General features: G+C 41.0%; 1 protein-coding gene across 1 annotated transcript in view; it reads left to right on the top strand.

Moving 5' to 3' along the window:
- The window catches only part of epha6 (eph receptor A6), a 241,498-nt gene that overhangs the window by 3,759 nt on the left and 210,551 nt on the right, over window positions 1–27,188 (top strand). The window contains exon 2 of the mRNA XM_034110395.1: window positions 10,348–10,412. Within this exon, the coding sequence (XP_033966286.1) occupies window positions 10,348–10,412 (65 nt within the window). The remainder of the gene's footprint in view (window positions 1–10,347; window positions 10,413–27,188) is intronic.

Raw genomic sequence — 27,188 nt, 5'->3', positions numbered from 1 at the left:
CTGAAAAAAGCAGACGGCGCTGCGCTCAACAGACACACACAGACTCAAAACCATGGACACACTGGCACATACGTTACATAAACAATGTATAGGCCTAAATTGCATAAACTACAGTATTGCAACTAAGCAGACAGCGCTGCTTTTCTCTCTCTCTCTATCTCCACTTTCAAAATCTATTTAAAACTCATAACAAACAAACAAAATTCCCAAAGTTGTCCTGAAATTAACTTATTAAATAAACAAAACGAAAAATATATATAGCCTACTAATGCAAACATTGAATCTGGACTGGAAATTATTCTGATTAGGCCTAGCCTACATTGCAAATAAGCAGACAGCGCTGCTTTTTTCACACACACACACACACACACACACACACACACACACACACACACACACACACACACACACACACAACTTGCGTTTTGAAGACTGATACATCAGATATGGATGAACAAACTTTGCAGGCCATTTTCCCAGCTTTGCAGTCTCTTGTTTCCTCCGCCACATCTCCTCCGTCCATACCTCTGGGAAAGGTGAGCTTGAGCTAGCCAGGGGAGCGTTGCTAGCGCAGCTAACGTGCACGTTAGCTAGCATTATCCACGTCTTTAGGCGGCTCTTCTGATGATGTACTGTAGTACTAGTAGCAGCTTCACTTGTAGCCTCGGTGCTGCTAGACTCTTTCTTCTTATGAATTATATTCTTTTTAGAAAAGAAGTCAAGTAAAAAACGTTTGCCTGCCATTATAGAGCTTTTTCGTTAGCGTTCTTGAGGGAAAGAGCTGCCGCAAAATCGACAGGCGGTAAGCTGGCCGTGGGTGTGTCACTGACACACCCCCAGCTCGCCGCGGGGTCACGAGCCTGATGACTAATCATAATTCTTTAAGGAAATCGTTTTTATTTTATATTATAATTACTGTGAAATGTATTATGTTTTTGTCATTATTACAACAAATACACACTTGCAACTGATAAGACTGGCAATGATTTTATATTTATTAGACTAGACTGGTTCTCCCTGTGTGTGTGTTTCGCTGCGCTTACCGGTCCGGCGGGCGGAGCTGCAGGATTTCTGCTTCACACACGTTGCATACCGCTATTTTACTGTCTTTTTCGGACACCTTAAAATAATGCCAGACCGGTGAAGCCATTTTGGCGAGCTTGTTTTGCCGCACACAGAGAAAAGTGTCATGTATTTTACGTCATGCAATCGGCTCTCGCGATCGGCATGTTTAGAGAGCACCGATCGATCGGGAGAGAGTATCGGCCGATCTCGATCGGTGACCGATCGATCGGAGCATCCCTAATTAACAGCATACAGTATGTCGACATCAATTTAAATGCAATACATGTTTTTCTTTATGACATCATTATTTTAAATAAATACAAGCAAATATCCCTAATGTTATCTTTTAGTGGATGGATTACAATTTACAATATGCATTTTTTCGTTGTGGACATAAGAAAACTGCTTCTTCATTAAGACTGTGTTGATCGACTTGTCCTGAGTTTACGAGTGGGAATTCCACTTTACTTTCCATTATTCTTTTTGTAGTATAAGGTATGACATTTTCTTATTAATGATATAACTAATCTAAAAATATTTCTTGAACTCAGCATTAATTCATGACTCATTATATTTCAAATTAGAATGTTCTTGATTCAGGTTACTCAATGTTGGCCGTAATCCCCTCAAAAAGTGCCCTCCTTGTTGGTTCAGTTGAACAAGGTAGTTCATGTGCCTGTTGTCTAAATATTCAAAATGTTTCCATTTCCAATTTACATGAAGTTAGGCTGGATGAGGCTTTTGTTGGGGTTGTAGTTATTTTGAGGTGTTTGTGTGGCCTGCGATGGTTGTAGGCTAGACAGGAGATGTCATCATTGTACTGGAGCTCCACATATTTATGAGTTGGCCACCTCATGTTCTATTTATATCTAACCAGTGGAAGTCCCTAAGGACCCTCAGCTCCAGGCTGGGTCTGTGGGTGCCTCGCTGAGGGATAATTATATGGAGGGAAAGAGAGAGAGGATTGATTCTTATGTACACATAGGCAGTTTTATAGTACACTGCTCACTTGAAATGTGCTACAGTTAAGCGAAAGTGCACACACAAACACATATGCACTAACGTGCAAGACAGCCTAGTTCCCTACAAATTAAGTTTCAATACAACAAAACTGCATCGGCAATAATGTTCTGAAAGAAACGTCAATTATGAATGTTTATGTAAGAATTTGACATAATTTAAAGCCAAACCATAATGGTTTACTAAACCTAACAGAGTAGTTTTGTTGTATTTTTGAAGTTGTATTTCAATTCATAACGTTAACCTTGTGATTAACTGCAGATGTAATTGGAAAGATAAGTATATTTCCCGTTAAACAGTATTTTAGAATGCAGTTTTGTTGTGAGGGTAAGTAATAGATTCATAGACACTATTATGTTATCTTGAAACCCATTGGGGAATGCCTCCCAGGTGAGTGCAGTGCAGTGTTGCTGAATGCAGCTCCAGGCCTGACTCCTCCCCAAACCTCTCCCCTGATGAGGGCCTGATTATAAGCACCTGTGGGCCTCTGCTCAGGCTTTTTGGCCCTTTTCTCTGTTGTGGTTGGTGTTTTTGTGACATATTGGCCAATCATTTGGTAAGAAGCCAATTGTTGTCCTGCTTACTTGTTGGAGTGCTGTCCTAAGACCTATGTGCAGTGGCGGCTGGTGGAAAATATTTTTGGTGGGGCTATTGATAGAGTGAGTAAAAAAATGTTTTTGGGAGAAATGACCCCTTAAATTAGGACTTCTGGTGATGTAATGGCGCGTTTCCAGTGCAGCGCGGAGCTCGCTTTAATGCTGCGTTCAGACCGGACGCGATGCGAATATTCGCTTCGCTCTAAACGCTCCTATCGCATCGCTCTAGTCGCTCGAGTTTCACCGCAGCTGTCAGCTGTGTTTACTCGCATCATTCAAACAAGACGTGCTGGCACGGGAGCTACAGCTACAACAACATGAACATATTTTACCGTGATTAAATTGTAATACACGTTTCTAAATGATGCCGACGTAACAACATACTGATACCGGTTAGTAAAAACCATGAATTAATGCTTTGACAAGTCTGCAGACAGACGGCAGGCGAAAAACCTTTTAGAATGCTTGTTCCCTGAATGGAGCTTGGCTAAGCTAACGCTATATATGCTCCGACCATCCACACTCACAACAACGGCCTACAGACATAAATAAACCAGCGACTGTATTCTCCATGACACAGACAGTCTGTGGTTTGTACTTGTTTAACTTTTGTCTAGTTTCTGAACAGATCGTATCTGTCCCCGGCTGTTTGAAGAGCAAGCATGTGAAACAAAAGATAGCATTTACCTGTTTGCATCCAGCTAGCCATGTGAGAAGCCTTGTTGATACGTTTTGTCTTTTTCACGAGCTTGCTGTGATATACAAATCGGGTTGGTCCGGTCCAAGGTCTTTAAGTATCAATTTATCTCCCAAACTTCTCCTTTCAAAAGGATTGGAGAGTAGCTCTTGGGCGGACCGAGGTTCCGGCGACTCCACCTGCACACCATTCTCATCCAAATACTGCGTCACCTTGGTCACTCACGAGTCTAAAAAACAAATCACGTCAACGCACGTAAGCAACATGGGCGCCAACGTGAGCGCCCACGTGACCAAAATATTTGACGGCGCTGATTGGCTGAAATTATGTTTTGGCGGCACAGTTTACTATTGAGACTTTTGCAACCTGCTGGTTGCTGCTGTTTCGCTCGGGGGCTCTGCCCGGTAATGATAAACTAATGCCATGGGCAAGGCCAGGCAGGAAACATGTGACTTATCAGTAACTTTAGACATCGTAACATTTTAAACGAGATTGTATTGTAGATTATACATTTTTGTGATACTAATTGTATGATATTTACCTTGTTCATTAAAAATTAAAAAATTAAATATATATTTTTTTTTAATGTATTTTTTTTAAATATATTTTTTTTCATTTAATTTTTATTTTTATTTTTTATTTTGTATCTGGCAAGAGGTGTGGCGGCGCCCCTAGCGCCCCTATGGGCCGGCCGCCACTGACTATGTGGTGAGTGGGTTCACAACATTTAAATGCAATATGTTTGTATGCACCATGGTGAGGCCTTCAACTAGTGATGGCGAGATGAAGCCTTATGAAGCTTTGAAGCTTTCCAGCCAATTGGTTCGCAAAAGGGTTCATCTCATGAGGCTTCATCATGGGCTTCATTTGAACACAAGCCCCCCCTGTTGGTCAAAGTGTGTAAAACAGGCAGGTTGGATATCTCAACAGTGTGCTCTATCTCATACCGAGTTCTCAATGAGTAAAGCCTTAGAATAACTCTAAACAACGAACATAAAATCATATTTTCATGTTAACAATATTGTGTTTATTCCAGTTTAATGATTGTGATTGAAAAGCCTAAGGAGGCTGGTAAACATTGCAAAGAGGGATTTGTATTCCTTAATAATATTCATAAACTTAACCATGTTGTAGCCTGAGAAAGGCTAAACCATATCAAAGAATACATTTATTAAGTACATTATCTCATTTAGCTGTAGCTTTTATAAACAACAAAAAATAAGTATTGTTCAGCCGTTGAACCAGGGACCCTGCGGTCATGAGTCAACTGCTTTCCAGCTGAGCCACAGCACACACACTGAATCTCACTGAAAACACTATAAGATATCTATTCCTGTATTATTGATGTTTTTATTCCTGCATTTATTTATGCTTGTATCTATTTATTATGACATGTTCCGACCTCTAAGTGAGGGTCTGAGCTCTCTTGACTCCATTGTGTCCCCGGGCCCGCCGGGTACATGAGGGCTAATATGGTTCTTCTTATTATACATCCATGGGTATTATGAGCGTTGTGGTTCAACGGTTCAACCGATCTGAATTGCTTCCTGAAGCAGTCACGTGGTATCGACAGGCAGCGAGGCTTCGTTTGTCATCGATGACATCACTGGCCCAAAACGATACAAGCCTCGATACAGGCTTCACAAAAAGCTTCGGGGATTACTCGACACACGCTCCGAAGCCTCGGCGCAATACGTAACATCACTACCTTCAACTCCCATTGTACTCTTTGTAGGTTCACCTGCTGTTTTGTTGTGCCACTTTTGTTTTGCCAGCACTGTTTTACTACTCTTTTGTTTTCATCTGTTAAGGTGTTTTTAGCATTTGTCATAAATTGCATTTTTAAGAACCAACTGGGATCCTTATTTGGTTTAACTTTGTTTCAGTTGTTATTTATTTGATTTAGTGGAGTTTGGGGCTTCTCTTTAGAAGGGGTTGTGCCCCTTCACTGTTTCCTTTGGTGAAAAGCACATTGGAGCACAAGTGATTTACCTGTTTCCCATGTGTGTGTGTATTTGCTGTTACTGCATCTGTGGTAAGTATATGGCAGTACCCATGGATAACCTAGCATATTCTGCCACCCAATGTAATGGCCTCAGCTCACTTTAGTCTTTGTCTTTTTTTGTACACATGTACTTAATATAAACTGATTTGGAAACATGTGCCCTTCAGTGTCAGAATATGTGTGTCTTGCTTCATTGTGAACTCTAGGTTTTATCAGCAGCTGGTATCATTTCCCTGTCATACTTATTGGCGTTGTCAATCTCCTTGTAACCATAACATATAATGTACTTTTATTTGCTCTCTTGTTCATACTTGTAACTACGTTCTGCATTATTGTAGGCTTGTAGCTGTAATGTTTTTAAATGAATAATGAGTTGTAAGGTTAGAATTTAACTCCTGTTATATCAGTACAACAAGAGGTGTTTTATTCTGAATACCTGTACAAATCAAGAACCCCTGTACGTTCACATTTCAGTATACAGTGTTGTACATACATTGTACACGTTTTGCAATGGCTGTTTCAAAAGAATACACACAACTTCTTCACCAGGCCTTTTTTTCTAGGATCTTATAAACCTTAAAGTGCAATGTTCTCTGCTGGATAACTTTCACAAGGCCTCCTAATGTACATAATCTGTTCTTTATTTATGGAAAGTGAAATGTGAAACTGCTGAAGTGAGCAACACGGCCAATTCTCAGTAATTAGGCCATCCTCCAGGCACTGTGTTGCATACCTGCCCACAGTAGTCTAATGATGTCCATTAACACCATGGCATTGCCAGCTAGTCCTGCGGCCTGGCACGGACACTGACATGGCACAGAGCTGACTGGTTGGCAGAAAAAGACACTGGAACTGATCCAACATGGAGGAAATATTAGGCTTGCATAGCAGTGGGGACAGAATTAGAAGAGAAGTATGAAAGGATCCACATGACGCCTTCCCTCGCTGTGTTGGACAGGATGGTCAATCAATAGAGACATATGCTACATTTGTATACAGATCAATGTCAATTTTCTCCAATTACGCTCAGATTGATATAACACAACAGGTTTTATTAGGTGCTTCTTTGTGAAGAGTAGTAAATTGAGTTTAATACTTTATGTTTAGACAAATGGGGTTTTTGAAGCAAATAAAGTAACCGTTTGGGGTTCACAGGTAATTGCAATCTGAAAAAGGATACATTTACAGCCAACAAATATCATCATTTAATAACATTCATCATTCATTAACAAAAATGTTTGTATTGATAAAAATGCATATTTGCCAAGTAAACTGTCTAATACTTTAAGAAATTATCTTACTCTCTTTTCTCCTTTACACCTGCTACACAGTATGTGTTTCTCCTTGTGTCTTCCTTTGTGCTCAGGGAATCACATTTTTACAATCCCCAGCTGTGATTCATGGATTTTTACAGATGACATTTCTTTAATGCCGCCTTGAAATCTCAGGGAGAAACATTTCTCTCTCCTTAAAAACCCTAACCCTATAACCCAGGTTTCAGGAAGCACACATAGCCATTTGGGCACCGAATATTTTCTCTGGCACACTCAAGTTCCCACTCCATTAACATGACCTCAGCAGCTCATTGCTTTTGCATCTCCCTGCATATGTCAATGGATCTTTGGTTGGTAAGGCAATGAGACCAGAATGCATGAGAATGTGTGTTTAAGTAGTAAAATAAGGATTTTACATCAAATGTTACTCAAACAATCTTCATATATACAGTATATACAAACACACATGCACATACATACATATATGTATCCACCAGACTGTTACGCACATTTAGAGAGGCCTATACCACATATATCTTTTGAGATTCAAACATCTAGTTAAGGCTGCAAAATTATTATTTAATATTAACAATTGACTAAATGTACAATGGAAAATATGTCTCTCAAAGTGATGAGCATCCAGATGACTATCCCTTTACTTATGCAGAGCATGTTGGCCTTTTTTACTAATTGTTTTTGGTTTTTGGCAACTAAACTTTGTTTTTACTTTACTCTAATCAACCTATGCTGAAGGCAGACGTTTTTTAAAAAAAATGCTCTAATGAACTCAATTTAGATTACCAGCTGCAACACCAATTGGCATACGGACACAAGGAGCATTTAAAGCTATAAAAAGAGTTAATACTGGACAAGGTGAGTGGCCAGAAGCACTACTCCAAAATAAATACAAATGCTGCCTTATATTTGTTGTACTTTGTATGGGCAACAGTTTGCCACATTAACTTAAAAGCTGGTATTTTATTTTTCACAGCTTCTTCTCCTGGCCCCGGTGGCCAAACATTAAAATAAATGAAATGTAAATTACATTTATGGATTCAAAAATGATAGTGAATTTCCACAATTCCCCTTTTTGGCATTCCATGTCTGGCAATAGTGTCTAAATGTGAAAGACATCATTGGTATTATAATAAGGAGAGCAGCAACTCATTATCTGATGTGTGACATTTAACTATAATCATCAAAGAGAAGCTTCATGAGCCCAATATGAATGTTTACAAATGCTCTTCAAGGGCATTCGATACATAGCATTTGCAGTTCAGAAAATGATCAGTTAGGAGATTTGTATTCTTCATTTGTCGCAGTTTTTGACAACTGGATATTTTTCTTAACTCTTGGAATTTGTGATGCACCTGATTTATCCAATTCAGAACATTACATTACATTACATTGCATTTAGCTGACGCTTTTATCCAAAGCGACTTACAATAAGTACATTCGACCAGGAAGACACAACCTTGAGGAAAACAGAATCATATAAGAACATCAGGTTTCAAAGAGCCAATCGTTTCAAGTGCTACTCAACTGGCTAAGCCAGTCCTTTATTAGTATATAAGTGCTCTGTTAGCAGTTCTTTGTTAGTCATTCTATCGCTCGAAGTGGAGTCGAAAGAGATGAGTTTTCAGTCTGCGCCGGAAGGTGTGTAAGCTTTCTGCGGTCCTGATTTCAATGGGGAGCTCATTCCACCATTTTGGAGCCAGGATAGCAAACCCACGTGTTTTTGCTGATGGGAACTTGGGTCCCCCTCGCAGCGAGGGTGCAGCGAGTCGTTTGGTTGATGCAGAGCGTAGTGCACGTGCTGGGGTGTACGGTTTAACCATGTCCTGGATGTAGGAAGGGCCAGATCCATTCGCAGCATGGTACGCAAGTACCAGTGTCTTGAAGTGGATTCTAGCAGTTACCGGAAGCCAGTGGAGGGAGCGGAGGAGCGGCGTGGTGTGGGAAAATTTAGGAAGGTTGAAGACCAGGCGAGCCGCTGCATTCTGGATGAGCTGCAGAGGTCGGATGGCACATGCAGGTAGACCAGCCAGGAGGGAGTTGCAGTAGTCTAGGCGTGAGGTGACGAGAGCCTGGACCAGAACCTGCGTCGATTTCTGGGTCAGCTGTGGGCGTATCTTCCTGATGTTGAAAAGCGTGTATCTGCAGCAGCGGGTTGTAACATGCACATGTTGTCACTGCGTTGCATCTTATGGGAGCTGAGGGGGAGTGGAGAAGCATTTAGTTGGGAATGAAAGACGCATAAATGCACACAAAATGACATTTCTGTCAACCACGCTCCATCAGGGGTGTACTGGCTAACTGGGAACAGACACATTCAGAAATGCTCCATCCTTTATGCTTGCCTTGAGCTTGTCAGATTACATTCACAGATATAAACATCACTTTTCTGTAGCATTGGAATTCACACATCTATATATCTTTAGAGCATTGTTCTCTGTTCAGTTCAAGTAACGAGATATTGGTGAGCAATGATGTCAATGGAGATACTGTCCCTGATAGACATTTGTGTTGGAATAACGAGGCCCCCAAGGACCACTTAAAGAGCTCTAAGTGGACATTAATGATTGACTGATACTTAAAACTGTCGTTTCAAGTAGAAGAATACCAATGATAGTCAGAAATCAGTGTCAGTATAAAGCTTGTGGGATTCACATCTTGACATTTAACATCTAAGTCTATGGCTGCTCAAGGACAAGTTTAAAGATGAGATTTTTGGCGAATGGTCTTTTATGACCTACAGCATGTGAGTATTTTAACAAGCCTCTTGAGTCGAGTGTCATTTCTCTGCCAGATATCACTCACATTTATTTTATACCTATGTCATCCACACAGAACAGATGACTGCACTGGCTCAATGTTACATTCAAGGATCTTATTTTTGTATAAAACACAACAGTAACGAGGTCAGATGTTGTTGCTACTTTTTATTTTATTTTGTATTCAGTGGTGTTATGGTGGCATCACACATTCAGTTAACCATGTCTGCTCCTTTACACTGTAAATAACTTGTACTAGGAGAGATGCAGTCCTCCTGAATTATTAAAGTCCTTGAGAGCTAGACAAAATGTTGAAAAGGCTAGCATTATTCTTATTTTAGAGGGGGAAATTGTTTTGTATCCTTACAATACCTGTAAAGTTATAGTGAACTGAAATTGTTTATTATTCTGCACCAAGATTAATTTCCCTGTCTATTTTACTATGGAAAACTATAATATGAAGCTCTAATAAGCATACCTAAGAACCATACCAGGCAGGATAGTAGGATGTATACGTTGCAGTAAGTTTCATAAGAGTTGAGCAGAGATCTATCCCCGCTTATACTGTATATCTCGAACAGCTTTAGGCAGAAGAAGAGCATGTTGTCAGTGAGATTGAAGCAAGGCTGAGGATGGGAGAAAGTGATATTGGGAGGGAATGGACTGTTGACGGCAATCTCACTGTAATCCATCAGTCCCCAAATTGTGTTGTAAGTAGCAAAAATGTTGCTCCCACAGCACACGCCACCACGCTCATAAATATTCATTCTAGAAACTCATTTCTGTTAATATACAAATAGTTTAAATGAACATGTTTATGACTGATATTTCAATTTCCAGTTCCAAAATAGGACTTTTTGTGTGTTGACAGATTGCTAATGGTTGCATTTTCCTCTCGCTTCTTTTTCCATTTCAGTTGTGCTGCTGGATACGACGTCTGTTCTTGGAGAGCTGGGATGGAAGACGTATCCTATCAACGGGGTAAGGAGGCCATCTCTTGCACTACTTATTGGACCTTGTTGAAAACACATGACTATCTCTGCATCAATTAAATCAATTATATTGATTTGAACAGGTCCAAATGGGTAGCAGTGACCTGTTTCGTATTCACATCACTGGTTTTATTCAGACCCTTCAGTCCACTTGGGAAATACTGACAGATAATGAGCCATGGTCTCGAAGGAAGCTTCCCTTATGCTGTTCAAACTTCCCCCATCAATTATTTGTGTCGCTTTTAGGTCCAGTGAAATATTTTACTGACTCTTTAAATGTTCACTAAAGGACCAGCCAATGCTCACAAAGCTAACTTCCACTGCCTACTGCAAAAACCTAGTGTTCAATTCTTTAGTTTAAATGTGTTTGCCTCTCAGATACTGGAGAAACAATGAATACATGTCTTGTACCAAATGCAGTCTTGTGGTCCGTCAACTTCACAAAAGGGTAATCCCATTTTGTGTGCATACGGTTCCCCTCAGTAACTTGTCTAGCTGAAAATCTAAACTTTGGAAATGGCAGCGAGTGCCAAACTGAAGGTATCATGATAATGAACTGTGTTGTGCTGACTAACTATAACATCCTCAGATCAAAAACGTCATGCTGCATCAACACCCATCCCTCTCTGAGCTGTCAGGATATTTGAGGGAGATGAAAACGTATTACAGAATGGTGGCATAGGCTATCCTCTGACAACTCTGTCCTAGTTTTCCTTCTTATGTTCTCAGTATAAAAAAGGTGACCAAACCATGGTTAATGTTCAACAAAATGCCTCCCTAAACCTTCATTTATGCAGTGGCTCTGAAAATGACAAGTGATTTATTCAATGAGGTTGTGCCCTAAAATGTAGATCATATCTCTTCAGTTGTGAATCTTTCATAATGTAATAGAGATGCTTTTATTCAATTTATTTAAAATGATATAGTTGATTGCTGCCAATACAGCCATGCTTGCAGTGCATTCGAGGGTGTAGAATCTCCCAAATGTCTTATTTGTATGATACATTTGATCTGTCTTTAGGTTAACAAAATGGGGCTGAGATGTGGTAGGTAGGTATTCACAGAATCTCCACGATTTATATCACCCATATAAAAATGCAATACCTGTCAAAAGAGAAACAAATGTGGTGAGGTGACTATAGGCAGACTGAATAGGGGAAAGTAGCAACACTGAAGATCTGGCAATATTTCTTACTTTTGCTGAGGTTGTATTTGAGAGATCAGGCAGTAAGAACAACTTTTTTAGCCTTTTCATGTTTTTTGCAGCGCTATAGTGTCCTTCACTATCCTTACGACTCCACTCCCTCTCTGAGTTTTGACTTAAAATGATCCTCTGCTGGTAGATCCCAAAGGTCCCCCCAGCTCTTTTCTGTCCCTCTATATCTCCCTGCCAGGCCCTTGGTGGCCTATATCAGGGTTATGAAGGTGATTACATCATGTAGGTCGTGGTGACAGCCGCCTACAGCGTTAAGGGAGAGTAGAGAGGGAGGCTGCCTCTACCATGATTAAGCTGTCCACCATCCTCACTCGTCCACTATCCTCCCATTTTACCATTAATATTTAAGGCTTGGAGAGCAGAGGGCCTGAGGGAAGGTGTGAAGATCTGGGGATGTAAAATGGTTAAAATCCCCTTTACTACCCAGGAAGCTAGCAAGAGGAAGTCAATCCCCACCATATTAGACACAGCCTGGTATCAGGCCGATACAGCAGCACGACGTGTAGCTGCCTATCGGAGTCACATACTGCTTCTAGTTCCGGATATAAACTGCTGTCCGCCAGTCCTGCCCAATGCACATCTTTAAATAATTTAATATGTAGTAACTTTTCCAGCATGATTACCTGATGATGAGTTTGCCAGGAATATAGCTGTCGTATGATATGAATTTGAAGGTGAAGTGGAAATTGGGGTGTATATTTATGGCTGATTTTTTTTTATCAAATGCCATTAAACAGTGCTTGTAAAGAGAGGAAGGTGAGTGGTTTTGTTGAAGAGGAAGGTTAACCAGAAGTACACAGTGGTGGTCTGCCAGCTTCTCATCATAGGACACTAGGGGGTTCTGCATATACCCAATAACAACAATGTTGAAGTGTCCTTGAGTAAGGCAAAGAAGCCCTATACTCTAGCTACGCATTTACTGGGAAATGATGGGTAAGAGCACCAGCCATATTTCCAAAATGTAAAATCTATTGTTAAGACTTACAGTACAACGTGTGCAGCCCAAATGAGCAATTAGCTACAGAAGCCTTGTACCCATAAATGTACAGACAACAAAACACTATTTATTTTATCACAACATTATTGTGGTGCTTTAATTTCAGTGGAATGAACATTTTGGTTTCATTTATGGAACAAATGATTGAAATTCTGCTGCAGAAACTGGATCTTGTAAGAAAAAGCTTAACACTTTCTAGCCTGGCAAATTCCACATACTAGACACATATATACAGTATGCAAAATCTGTGCTTGTCTTTTCCTACTTATGCTCATCTTTTTGGCTTTTGAGAGACATTGTGGACATGGTAAAAGTTATAGGTTCATAAATGTTGTAAGTGACGGGACTACGGATGGAAATTAGCTCAAAGCTAAAATCCGGCTCATTTACATTTCAAAGCATTATTCTGTTTAAAATGTTCATTAATGTGCATTGTCCCGGTTCAAATAAACGATTAAATGAAAATAAAGGTAAGATGTAGATGTTTCAGTAGTGAACAAGTTCATTCTTAGTGCAGGACTTTTATTTTCTAGCTATGGGCTCATATGGTTGCCTGGGAATAGCCGTTAGGCCTCCCAGAGCATTCCGTTTGCAGATCTATCCACCTTGGGACCCGTTATCGTTTGCGGGGTCCGTTTCCGCGTTTCCGTTACGGCCTCGTGTGAACGAACGGGCTATACGAAAGACAAAAGTAGCAGATACAACCGTTTGCGTTCTCGTGTAAACAGAGCATAAGAAACTTCAATCAATTACTTAATTGTGCTTGTTCTCCCCAACCACTAGAATGCATTTGCAAGTAGGTCCACATCACAGACATGTCTGCTCACTGGAAAGCTGCAAACAAATGTTTACACACTGTAAACACGATATACGTCCATTCGTCCAACCCTCAGTGCAAGGTGCCCTTTGATTATGTTATACCTGCTGTGCTCGGAAAGTAAATAGACCTGTTTCAATTGGCCCACAAGGGGACACTATGCAAGGAGGACTGTTGTTATGTTTGTTAATGACTTTACTGAATGTGGGAATATCCTTAGTTAGAAAAACACATTTACCCTCAAAGGTTTCACTCATTAGATTTGTGCATATTGAACAGCAATTGATCCATACCGTGTCTTTCAAGGACTTTGACTCAGCAAAACTTTTCCTCAAAAATAAGTTAATAATTGTACTTGAGAACGCCAAAGGTAAGCTGATACTGATGTTGATGTTGTTTTCATGAGGCAAAGATGTGTGTCTCTACTCTTATGCTTTTCCTCCTGAAATGCTGAATTGTGATTAAGAACCGGGCGTCAGAGTGGTGAGGACAGAGAGAGAGGAGAAGGAAAAGAGGGTTCATTTGGCGTCTGAAAGCAGCCACAATAAGCTCCACTCAGAACAGGCAGACAAACTGCTGAAATATGCATGAGTCATTTTCCTGTCATGGGGGGGAGCGGAGAATAGAGAGGAGCAGTTTATTTATTAAATTACATGAAACAGCTTTAAGGGATTACACATGCCTAATGTTGCCTTTTTTGTTTTCACTCATTGACATCATAATGCCAACCGAGCATAGGCCAGTTGGACGACAAAGACTGATCTGTGTTCATCATACAGAGGGAATAATTATGTTTTTTATCAATTTCAGAGATCCCAAGCAGCCGATAAGTCAGATCCACCAGGGGCGTATAAACACAGCGTTATGTAAGGAGCAGCACAGCGCTGGCTGCCCGAACACAGCTCAGTCAAATATTAGGCTGTGCAACCCTGATGCCTCACTAGTGCTCAGCTCAGAGCGAGACATTTGTGTGTCAGTGTCTGTGTGTTTCAGTCTGTGTGTGTCTGTTTGTGTTTCAGTCTGTGTGTACAGTATGTGTCTGTGTGTTTTATCATTTTTCTTTGTTATTAAAAGGTCATTTTAAGTGCATTTATACATTTGTCCTCTATATCAGTCGCTGCTGATATGCAGGCGTCTTTGCTAAACTTGGATGAACTGCCCATTTCCTTTGAAGGTCCTCTGAGTGTCTTACCCTCATGAGATAATCTTGTTGATGTATGGTTGCCCATAAAGCAGGTATTACATTAAGATAGAAACCTGTTGGTAATTGTAAGCAAAATTACACAGTAAGAAATGATTTATTCCATTAAAAAAAAGAACGTTAATTGTTTGTTTTTTGTAACTAAAGTGGTAAATGCTATATAATCCTGCTTGAAGTGGTAAGTATATCATGTTGAAAGTGATTTAAAAGGTTTCTAATTGTAACAGCTAGCTCTAATGTTGTATGTTAATACAATGTAATCACCATTGTTAGAGTAGAAAGCTGTAACGGTAAAAACCAATGGACTTGGGATTGACGGCCTGTAAAAGCAAATGATCTATGTCAGTTATCAATGCCAAATAGTTTGAGCCTCCCATTGTGTCATTGTCTGATGACGCACCCTGATAATACTTAGCTAAGACTGCAGGCCGTTGACTTGAAGTCCTCTAAAGAAATCAGTCTGTCAGATATTGGGAACATTTTCAGGGGATTGCCGTCAGATTCAGGCTCTGAGTTTGGGGGCATGCGCAGAGAAAGTGACACAGAGGAAGATAGAAGGCCATGTCAAGGAGTGATTGGATATAAAGAGCAACATTGAATAAGATGACTCACACACTTAACACACATATAAGTATGAAGGCACGCTCTCTCAAGCCTTTACCCCAATACTAATCCTTAATCTTTTTTATTGCAATATTTAACCACAGTAATTGATTGCAACTACCCGACCTTAGGGTTATCTCTAAGCACTTCCTCCAGCCCTAATACTATTAGCCTTCAGAGTGAGCGCTGCACAACAGAGAGGAGGAGGGAGAGGGAAATCTGTATGTCAGTGTCCTTCATAGCTCAGATAAACTTCTCTAAGGCGTGCTGCTGAGTGATGGCCGGCAGCGCTACGAGATAGAAAGAAAAAAAAAGGGAATAATCCTGAATCACTCCACTTCTCCCCACGGAGGCTCTGATATAAAAAAGGTATGATGATTTGCACACCAGTGTTCGACTCAGGGACCTCTGCCATAACCGGGCTTAAACAGTGCCAGGGGATTCCTTAATTGGCTTGTTTCTTGTCAGGGACACACCAAGGCCAATATCTAATGCGCTCCCACTCGGCATCTCGCTGACAGCAGAACAGATTCTGACAGCTTTTTGGGCTTACCCACACCATGTGAGGAATACAGTGAGACTGAGCTAGAGAAAGGGAGTAGAAGAGGGGGGAGGGTAAGACACTGGATGGATGCAAATGGGAAGGAGAATAGAGGAAGGGAAGAGTGAGGAAGTTATTAGCACTTTGTTGAATGCAGGCACTGAATACATGTATACAGGAAGCAGCAGAAGGAAAGCGATGTGTGGTTTCTGTCGACAGGCAGAGTTTAGACATACCTGTTTCTTAAGAGGCTCTAGACATCTTGAGAACATTATTTTTCCAATACAAATATGTCCAAAGTTTACTCTTGATAAAGAATCTTCATCTGATAAATTAATAATATATCATTATACATGGATATACCGTTTGTAAAAAAGTTTGCTTACTCTAGAAACTATCTCTAATACAAAACTGTGCTGAAAAGAGGGGGATACAACATTTGCAGTCTTCATGTTTAAACACAAGTATTCAGAAGCACATTTGATCTTCAGCACTCTGAGTTAGACAGCTTAATTGCAACCTGATCTCACCAGAATGCGTGACTCCACCACGACTCCTTAACACCACAATGCGTGGTGGAGTCACGAACTTCGTTACATGTACGTGTCGGCACCACGCAAACAACCCCAATGTAAAGTGAATGAGGCTCCTTTGTCGTGGTGCACACACTAAGTGAGCTTTTATTCTATTCAACGTTTTTTAAATCTACTTTATAGCTTGTAGTAACTCACGGGAGGCTTCTTTTATTTTATTTGTATTCATAATTATTTTTATTTTTCGTCAGAATGTAAAAATTACATTAGTTACGAATTTGTGTTCTCAAAAAACACTGCATTGTGTGTAATGCAACTGTGACTTTTATTAAATTAGTTAGTTTTTAAGGAAGGCCAGAGCTTCAGCCGTGCCAAATAGATTGTTCCCTTTAGTTAACGTTATTTAAAAGATAAAGATCATGTCCCCTGTATTGTATTACGAGCGTCCATTCCCATTGGATAACGGAGAATTTTACACCCGGAAGTAAGTAGCCTATTCTCCTTACTGTCGATTGATTTTACAGTGATATCTGAACTACTCATTGACTAAAAAACTAAAAAGTATGATTTTCTCTTTTACGAAACGTTTTGTTTCATATGGAATGCAGTTGGAGGTCAACCAATCAAAGAGCTTGAGGACTGATCACGGGGTTTGTCAAGCTAAGCACATGGTGTAGTCCCAAACGATAGCTGAGGATTCTGGGTAGTGTAGTGTCTTCTGCCGTCCTAAAACTCCGAAAAAATATTTGTTTCTCCGAATCGAAGGGGGAAAATACAAAAGCATTGTACACAATTCAAACCAATCAATGTTGTGTAATTAACAAGGATAATCTGGTGTTTTAGAGTAGTTCAGATATCACTGTATAATCAATCGACAGTAAGGAGAATAGGCTACTTACTTCCGGGTGTAAAATTCTCCGTTATCCAATGGGAATGGACGCTCGTAATACAATACAGGGGACATGATCTTTATCTTTTAAATAAAGTTAACTAAAGGGAACAATCTATTTGACACGGCTGAAGCTCTGGCCTTCCTTAAAAACTAACTAATTTAATAAAAATCACAGTTGCATTACACACAATGCATATTTTTGAGAACACATGTAATTTTTACATTCTGACGAAAAATAAAAAATAATTATGAATACAAATATAATAAAAGAAGCCTCCCGTGAGTTACTACAAGCTATAAAGTAGATTTTAAACACGTTTTATAGAATAAAAGCTCACTGCGGGACGTTGTAGAAATGCGTGTGTGCACCACGACAAAGGAGCCTCATTCACTTTACATTGGGGTTGTTTGCGTGGTGCCGACACGTAAATGTAACAAAGTTCGTGACTCCACCACGCATTGTGGTGTAAAGGAGTCGTGGTGGAGTCACGCATTCTGGTGAGATCAGGTTGCTTAATTGGGTATCTTCATCAGAGTATGTATGGGTTATTGTTCACACATGCAACTACCAGGAAATGTTTCTCTGCTCGGCCTCAATGTTCTCACAGGAACACAAAATGGGGAATTGTATACAAAGAATCTGTGTGTTTGGTCTTCGCTTAACGCAGGGGTCGGCAACCCGTGGCTCTCCGGCTCTTTAAGCCCTCTGCTCTGGCTCCCTTGAGCTTGAGCTTTTTTTTTTTACTTTTATTGTCATTACACAGTAGGCCTACTTACTATGTAACAAAATGGTTCCTCTGCATTTGACCCATCCTAGCGTTACGAGCAGTGGGCTGCCATTATGAACGGCGCAAAGGTTTGTAGGACTATTTACATTTTGTTGCATGGTTGAAAATGTTTCGTATCTTGTATTTTGAGGTGATACTGTGACACATACATTAAAAACAAAACGTTTTTTATTAGGTCAACTAAAATATGCGTAATATCTTGCGACAGTCCCGCGCCAGCGCCTTTTCTTGCAGATGAATAACCTGATCCCCGGCTCGATGAGCGTACTATGGATAAATCAAAGAAAATGAAAGTATCGGAGGAACACAGGATTGAATTCTGCGAGGACAGAGTTATCTGATTTCAAGCAAACGATGCTGGTTTAACGGGATATATGGAGAGTCGAGAAGTTGTCACAGGTGCTGCAGCCTTTACGTATCGAGGAGAAAAACGGAAGAGGAAGACAGCTGACGATCTTCAGTCATAATTCAATCAGTTAACTCTTTTTAGGGTGCAGCTATATGTTTTATTTATTTCAAAGTGGGCCCATTTTAATTATATTTATTTCCTTCAAATATATTTATTTCCTTCAAATGTGCAGAGGACTCCCTGCTGTGTTGATTTATTTTAAAGTAGACCTGTGTCTTTTTTTTAATTCTCCTTATAAGAGTTCTTTGTTTATTATTAGAGGTAAACCGTTTTATATAATGTAATAAATAATAAATGCAAACAAAATGTAGTTTTTGTCTATGATATAACAATAAATACAACTTTATAAGCTATCAAGCTATCAAATATGTTTTGCGGCTCCAGACAAAAAAAATGGTTGCAAAAGGGGGCAAAATGGCTCTTTTGGTCAAAAAGGTTGCTGGCTTAAGCTAAAACTGTAGAATACATTTTAAACTATCTGTTGACCATTGTTGCGTACCTGAATACAATTCACAAGTTATCTTTTTTTGCTGATGCTGACTTTCTCTGACAGAAATGACAAATAGAACCGCTGGCAGATCATATCGGCTGTATTTAATTTGCATTATCGCTGTAAGTAACCTAACGGCCAAAATGAAAATTGGCTCGGTAGTCAGTTTGCTCATTGCAAGTTGGTGTCAGCCAATAAGTATTTATTAAAGAGAGAAGCGTCACTCTGTATAACCATTTTTTGAGTTTCACATTCAACCAAGACCAACAGAGATGGGGTATTTTCTAGTGAAGTGATCAGCCAATTTCGTATTCTAAATATCCCATTTTTACATATTGTATACATTTTTTAAGCTTATATGCACCGAATGTCAGGGCTTCTAGTTATTGCAGCAATTATCTCATGAAAGATGTGATCAGATGAGCATCTATTTATTTCTCACTGTGAATTATAATTCCAGTGTTTAGGCTGTTTAGCCCTGAGCAAAGATGAATACTTAAGTGTTAGTGTTATTTTGCTTGCCAAGGGGTGATGCAAATCCTTTTTTCTCTCTTTCTCTTTAATCATCTTTGTCTATCAACCCTTTATTGTACTATTGCCTCCTGATTCCCTCCACCCTTCCTAGTTTGACCAGTCTTATCCCCTCCCCACCTCCCCTCGTCCTCCCTCTGCTGCATATTGACATCAATTCACTGGGAGGGAAAACATGGTGGGTGTGCATTTTCTTTGGTTTAAGATGAGCCGGCAAATGCTGGCAGAAGACTCCTGCTCTAAATGCATGGCCAAAAGGAGTCTGACAGCGGGAAACATAGAGAGGCAGAGAGAAAAACAGATGGCGGGACAGGGAGAGGTTAAAGCCGAGAGTCCATTTATTTTTGATGGGCAGTTAGACATGCAGTTACACAGTTGTACTAGTATTTAAGCAGTCAATCATGCAATAGCACAGAAAGGCAGATCATCAGAAGTTATATATTCAGACAGTCGGGCAGCCATTAAGACAGACCCTCATACATATATAAATACAGACAGAGATAAGTAGCTCACAAGGCTGACATTGTTGAATCTTGGCAAATTGTATAGACTGCTTAAATAAATAGTTAATTACAGGCTTTTCTCTAGTTATATATCACACAGGCTCCACCCTCTGCTGGACTCTATGGGTACTACTCTCTATCATGCTATGCGTGCATTCACCTACTGAGTTGCATAAACGTAGCCGGCCAATCGGGGCGAGCCTACCTGAAAGCACGCGCAGGACCACAGTATATAAGGCGGCTACGCCTCCTGACCGCCATCCTTTTTCTCTTCAGCGAGCAGCAACAACTGAAGCTAAACATAAGAAGATAGATAGAAGAAAGTGAAAGAATATGGACTCACCACTCCTTGAACATCGGCCGTGCCCTACATGCCCGGGCTTATTTGCGGGTGTTAATCCCCACCGCTTGTGCTTCGAGTGTTTGGGTCCTGACCACGCGATGGAGGGCAGCAAACATTCTCCGTCCTGCAGTCCCTGTTGTGCGCTCCCACGACTCAGACGCCAACATAGCCTGGAACACTTCCAGCCGCATTATGTCTAGCCGAACGAGGCTCAGGACCAGGAGGAGTTCGAGGTGGTTGAAATGGAGGAGGTGGCCGAGGAGGTGCCGTTCGTGTTCGCCATTCCGACAGGCCAGGTGGCCCCGTGTGTCGAAGAGGAAAAAGACAAGGACTTCTCGTTGTCGGGCACTTCTGAGTCCGGCGTCCACGAGGGTCCACCGCGCATATCTGCCCGTCAGGAAAGAGTCATTCCTCTCCACGATTACACACTTCACCATAATGTTGTCTGTACAGATTCCCCACTCGCCGCCCCAGTTGTAACTCCAGTAGAGGAGGCAACCATGTGAGTGTAATAAACCGCAGGAAGTGCTATCAAAGCGCTATGCGAGTGCAGGGGCATTATGACCGACGTGTTGTTGTTAGGAGACACACCGCACCTAGCACAAAAACTCAGATTAATGCTTTTTTCCCTCTGAGTGGAAACTGCATTATGGCGGAGCGCGGGTGAGCTTCATAGAAGGTGTTGTCCCTGCACATCCCGGGACGGGAGAACGGGGGGGGCGATCTCATGTCGAGAGGCGGGCCCCTGCCAGACGAGTGGAGGCTTCACCCGGAGGTGGTGAAGCAGGTCTGGACTCAGTTCGGGAGAGCAGAGGTGGACCTGTTCGCCAATCGGCGCAACAGCCACTGTGCCCTGTGGTTCTCCCTGGCCCGGTGGGACAATCCGCCCTTGGGGGTGGACGCATTTGCACACGAGCCATGGCCAAGAAAGCTGCTTTACGCCTTTCCATCGCTGCACCTTATCCCCCCTCTCCTGTAGAGGGTGAGGCGGGAACGTCTGTCAGTCATCCTAGTGGCCCCAGGTCGCCGCTTGGCGCCGTAGTACACGGAGGTGACACAGATGATGGTGGGCCAGCCCTGGACGATTCCTCAGGTCTGGGGGGCGCTGTCTCAGGAAGCAGGTGCAATAGGAGCGTTACCCACTCTGGGCCTACCTCTCCAGGCTTGGCTCCTGAGAGGGACAGGCTGAGACAGGTGGGGCTGTCTGACAACGTTATTCAGACTATCCAGGCAGCAAGAGCAGGATCCACCACAGCCTGGTACAGGCCAAAGTGGGCGGGATTCCAGCGATGATGTGAAGAAAGGAGTCGAGAGCCGCTTTCGTGTACGTTGAGCTCTATTCTATCCTACTTACATATACTGGTGGACAGGGTCGTGCTCGTGAACTGTCAATGGGGGGGGGGGGAGCCTCACTGCGTGGAAATGGCCCGCTGAACGGACCTCTGTCGCCTGTCAGCACAACTTAAATGATGCCGTTCAAAAACATAACAAATAAAGGGCGGTGCCGGCCGTCAGCGAACCTCGACGGCCCGCTGACGACCGGCCATTCTGTGATACTCCAGAACACACAGATGGCCAGTCCGCCCCTGCCCACGGGGGACCGTGCACATTCTACACGGGCTGTGGCTGTGCCAACAGCCTTATTCAGCGGCGTGAGTGTAGAATATATATGCACGGTGGCGTCTTGGTCTACGCCTGACCCCTTCATAAAGTTTGTCTGGCTCATTCTCATCGTCAACACATGACTGGTGAGAAGGGGGGGGGGCGTTTATACATCGGGGCTCCACCCACTGTACCCATAGAGTCCAGTAGAGGGCGGAGCCTGTGTGATATATAACGGGGGGTTACGTATTGTAACCCTAGCTATATAAGCACAGGCGGAGCCCTCTACCTGGGGGCCCTGTCTTTCCTATGCCGCTCGCTGAAGAGGGTGTAGGATGACGGTCGGGAGGGGTAGCCACCTTATGGGCCTGCGCGCGCATTTAGGTAGGCTCGTCCCGATTGGCCGGCTACGTTTGTGCAACTCAGTAGGTAAATGCATGCATAGCATGATAGAGAGTAGTGCCCATATAGTACAGTAGAGGGCTCCGCCTGTGCTTATGTACCTAGGGTTACAATACGTAACCCCCCGTTCCATGATCAATTGGTGCTATATTGTTAAAATGAGAACTCCTGAATATAACGTCTGACTTCTGTATTATAATCTCTATCTCTCTATCTAATCTCTAGCATTTTCTATCATTAAACAGTGAACTAATCGAATAAGTTATTTGGTAAACGATGATATTATAAATGGTTTCAGAGAGCAGGAAATCTGGTTTGGTGAAAATAAATGTAAAACCAAGAGATGATTTGGTAATGCAGTGAGTCGGGCAGGAAGAGTTTGGATGTGCTCCTCTGGGATAACACAGCTTTCTTATGAGCACGCACATTTCCAGGAAAAAGTTCCTACAAATGGATTTTTTTTCACTTATTTATCTTTCTTACTTTACACGTTCAAGTGCAGAATATGTGTTTCTTTCACTCTATCTGTTCATGCACACAAAGGCACGGTTGTGTGGATACACATGCTATTGTACATGTTCTCTTGCGCACATACACTTCAAAGAGCAGTGTGGTGGCCTTGTTAGAGGACACCTGTCCAAGGTCACGGTGCTTTATCTCTACTAGGCTGTTTACTGCTGTCTGTCTCACTTGACTTGCATCAGATAAATATATTACAGTGGCACCGGCGCATGTCTACTGTATTCCAAACCTGAACCTCAGCTCACATTACAATAATTGAATTACCTATATTTAAAGCCTTTTGTGTCAAAAATATTGTAAAGCCTTTTAAGCCTTGGAAAGTTCTATGTACATAGTCCTGCTAAATGACAAGTGGCTTTTTAATTGAATAATAATATAATTTGAGATGTCAGAGGAAAAATCATTCCAGTGTGCAATGAGAAGGCTTTGTCATTTTTTTATATTTGAAATGCCAGAAATCTACACTGTAACTTTCCTTTGAGAACTTTGAGAAATGTACTTATTTTAGTTTTGGCGATAAGAACATGTCTAAATGGTTTTATGTGGTTAAAATACAAAATAGTGGAAATACAATTCTTGGAAAAGATCTGAATACGGCATTCTGTATGGATGTAGGATGGCAAATATAAGTAATTGATTTTTTTCTAAAGATAACAAAAGCAAAGTTTATTGCTAGCATTGTTCCATAATATCTATCTTTTAAAACCTGGTTTACATTAAGATCTGCAGAAAATGTATAAAAAAGGACTCACAAAGAGCTGTATTGTCCAATGATTTGCAAATTCTCTTAAGTATTACTTGGTATTACTTGTGCATGTCTGGGATAATCCTCAGGTGTCTTTCTGCTGTGACAGTGAGTGACAGAAATAATATACAAATCTGACTTTACCTTTTTGAGATACTTACAGATTTACATTTTATGGTAGAAAATGATCTTCCTTCAGGACAAGATCCTGACTCTTTCTATCAACAGTTGGACATCTTTCTTTGTCTCCCAGATTATGTGTGGTTGATTGAAACAGGATTTTTCTTTGGGGCTGTCTATATAGTCTTGTAATAGCTTTGTGCCTAGCAGAGCAATCGCAGTGCTCCATCAAGCTCTGACACCTCCATTTGTCACACTCTCTGGGGTCTGATAGAAAACCAAGGGAAGATACACACACACACACACACACACACACACACACACACACACACACACACACACACACACACACACACACACACACACACACACGGACACATACACTGAGATATAACTCCCAGTCTGTAGTACATATGGTTTATTGTCTATTCTTTTTGGGTTGAAATAGATCAAAATGAATCTGCACTTGTTGTTTTGTTTGGACATGGATACATCATTGAGCTGCTGAAAGGGATATTAAAGAAATCCATTCAAACACTTACCATGGCAAAGAATATGATCCGAACAGATATTATTGAAGGCAAAGTTCAGATTGTATATGTGTTAAATGGATTAAATGAAGAGACGCATTAGAGTGGAAAATGCAAGAAAGCACTGTTATTTAGGGCATTTGTAAATGTTAAACACATATAATTTAAGTCTCCCTTTTTTCACGTAAAAAATGCAAGCAATTCTGCGGAACACCAAAGCCAATGACATTTAACGCATTAAAGGCTTCAAATACAAAAGAAGAGTGTAAGGTTTTGAAACAATGTATGAATAATGAGACACAACTGTCTGAAATCACAATACTTTGACACAGGCATTACTGTAGACATTTGAAAAATTATCATATTCCTTACATATTGAAATTAAGTTTGTTGATGTTTAAATAAAATGTCACTGTTGCACCAACTAAACATATTTGTAAATCTCCATCATGCCATTAAATGCATATGAGTGTGTTATCTTGTAATAACAATACATTTATCATTTAACAATGGCCATTTTATGTATTTATTAAGTAGAAGACAGCAGAGACAGGAGAAGAAAAGGGGGGGATAGGTAATGAAAAATCCACAAAGGACCTTGCCTGACCCAAACCAGGGATGTTACGATTTATGATTGTGGCCTTAACCTCAACCAATCAGGGCACCCCCTTCATCACTGCTTTAACCCCCACAGAGCTATGCATTGTGGGTTTTTATAAAGTTATTAAAAGCTGTCTACTTCTTTTGCATACAGAACACAGGTAGATTGAATTTAAGTTAACATTAGCTGTGACTAATCAGAAGCCTACGTCAGTGATACTGTTTAAACATTGAACCAATTGTGTTTTATCTTAAAGAAAAAGCCCTTTTTTGACCCAGGAAAATCTCTGGCTTACCCTATATTTACCGCTAACTACCTCTAATCACACAGAGACAACAACCTCATGTATCAATTGGTCTTAGAGATACAAACTGATAATCTGCCCCAAGTGCGTGACATCTCCCGCCCTTCAGTCTCTCACCATCTCTCCCACCTCTTTAGAGATGTATTGTTGCTTCTAAGTTCATACAGTAAAGATGACCATCCATACTTATATATTTGGCTGGGGAAGGTCACATATCCTGTCCTGCTGAAAATGTAAACTGTTTTTTGACATTTTCAAAAAGACCAATGGTTAAAGTGGGTTCAAATACTTTGCATGAACACATATTTAGTGTCTACTGTAGTCCCATGAACAGGGAGAAATGTGTTTGTTGCCATGGTCTTCAGATTCAAATGATATTAGGGCTTATGTCTCTAGGTAGCTGAGTAGTTTACATGTTTCGATGTAAAACTGCTGTAGGGTAAAACACAATTTTCATTTCAGCTCATTCAATCTGACTATAAATCACCCCTCGCCCACCAAACCCCCTCAATCCCAATTCAAACCAGTGGAGGGTATGAATGGATCAGAATTCTGCTTCATGTTGAAACAAAATGCTGCGGTAGAAGATTGATCACAGCACTGCAGGAAAAACTGCCTTCTTTCTCCCTCCCTCCCTTCTACCTTTCAACTCACTAAATCCTAACGATGGTGAAGTCCCTGCATCTAATATCATATTGTATGTCTCCAAGGCTTCCAAACCCACTCCCACCTGGGGAGGAAGTGAAGACAGATCACTGGCAAATATATTGTTAGCCAGACATGCAAAAGGCCCACCACCTGTATTCTTCACCTTCTTAGAGATAGACAGACGACAGGGTCACTTGGCGAGTCATCCCCTGAAGCCTCAAAGCTTATCCGTGTCTTGTCTTTCTTTACAAGCAAAGCCAGACGAATGGGAGGGAGACATTTCTTATTTTCTTCTCAGCTCTCAAGTCTAAATTCAGTCTTGGATTTGGATCCAACATGAGACATTATGTGGGGGCGTTAGGGGTTAGAAATGGGTCCTTGTAGAGAGATTTTGTTTCACCGGAGATTAATGTTTTGTCTGGCAAGCTCTCTAAAATGCACTTAACATTTTATACAAAATTGCTGTAGCTGAAAGCTGTGCCTCACCACACACTTTCTCTGCCTATCTCTTTGCTGCTCCCTCTGTCCTAATTGATCGAGCAGGCCAGACAATCCCGTTCTGTCTGCACTCATTTCCAGTCAGGCTTGTTTAAGCATTACAGACTGGAGTCAGATGGCTTCTCTGAGGGAAGATGTCTCCTACTGTTACCAGAAACAAGCGGACCGACAGGAAGCCATGGGTGGAAAGACAGTAACACACTTTAAACCCAGAAAGCAAACCTAAACCAATATTCAGAAAACTGCAGCCTTCTAATGGAGACTAAGGATAATCTTTTATATGCGAAAATAACAGTTTTTATAATTTGGGTTCAGTTCATGTAACGTTTTTAACTGAAACACATTTATGAGGCATCAGTTGCCAATGTATTAGGTGAAACCATGCTTAAACTAATGCACTGAGCCTAATCATTCATACCTTAATGATCATTATAATGTTCAGTTTTTGTTTACACACTTTTATAGAGGTGTTGATTTAATTGTATGGACAGTTCTGAGGCTGCAGTATATGGTGCTGTTGAACCTTAATGGAACATAGATCAATAGATGATTATAGATTACAGATGATTGTGTGGAGGCCATCCAATTTATTGTAATGTCTGTACTGTAAGCAAACAAATGCACTTTCTTTCTGATACGGACAGTCATAATTTCCACAGCAAAAAAAGTGTCATTGTCAGGATAATGTATTGCTGTAGATTGAATTATACATCGTTCAAAAAGAGATGTGAACTTCCATTATGATCAAAATGTCATTTTATATATATTTTGGACCTTTCTTTGGAAGAGCAATGTGGCTACAATTAAGCGCTTTGAGCATCTGGAAAAGCGCTATAATGAGTGTAAGGAATTATTCATTATTAATCACTGTTTGTAAACTGAATCCCACCAATTTAAGCCTATAGTAATCCAAATTCTTACCCTCACCT

This window comes from Pseudochaenichthys georgianus, chromosome 21, assembly GCF_902827115.2.
Source record: "Pseudochaenichthys georgianus chromosome 21, fPseGeo1.2, whole genome shotgun sequence".
Classification (NCBI taxonomy): Eukaryota; Metazoa; Chordata; class Actinopteri; order Perciformes; family Channichthyidae; genus Pseudochaenichthys; species Pseudochaenichthys georgianus.
Note: the sequence above shows the minus strand (reverse complement) of the source record. Positions and strands in the feature narration are given on the sequence as shown.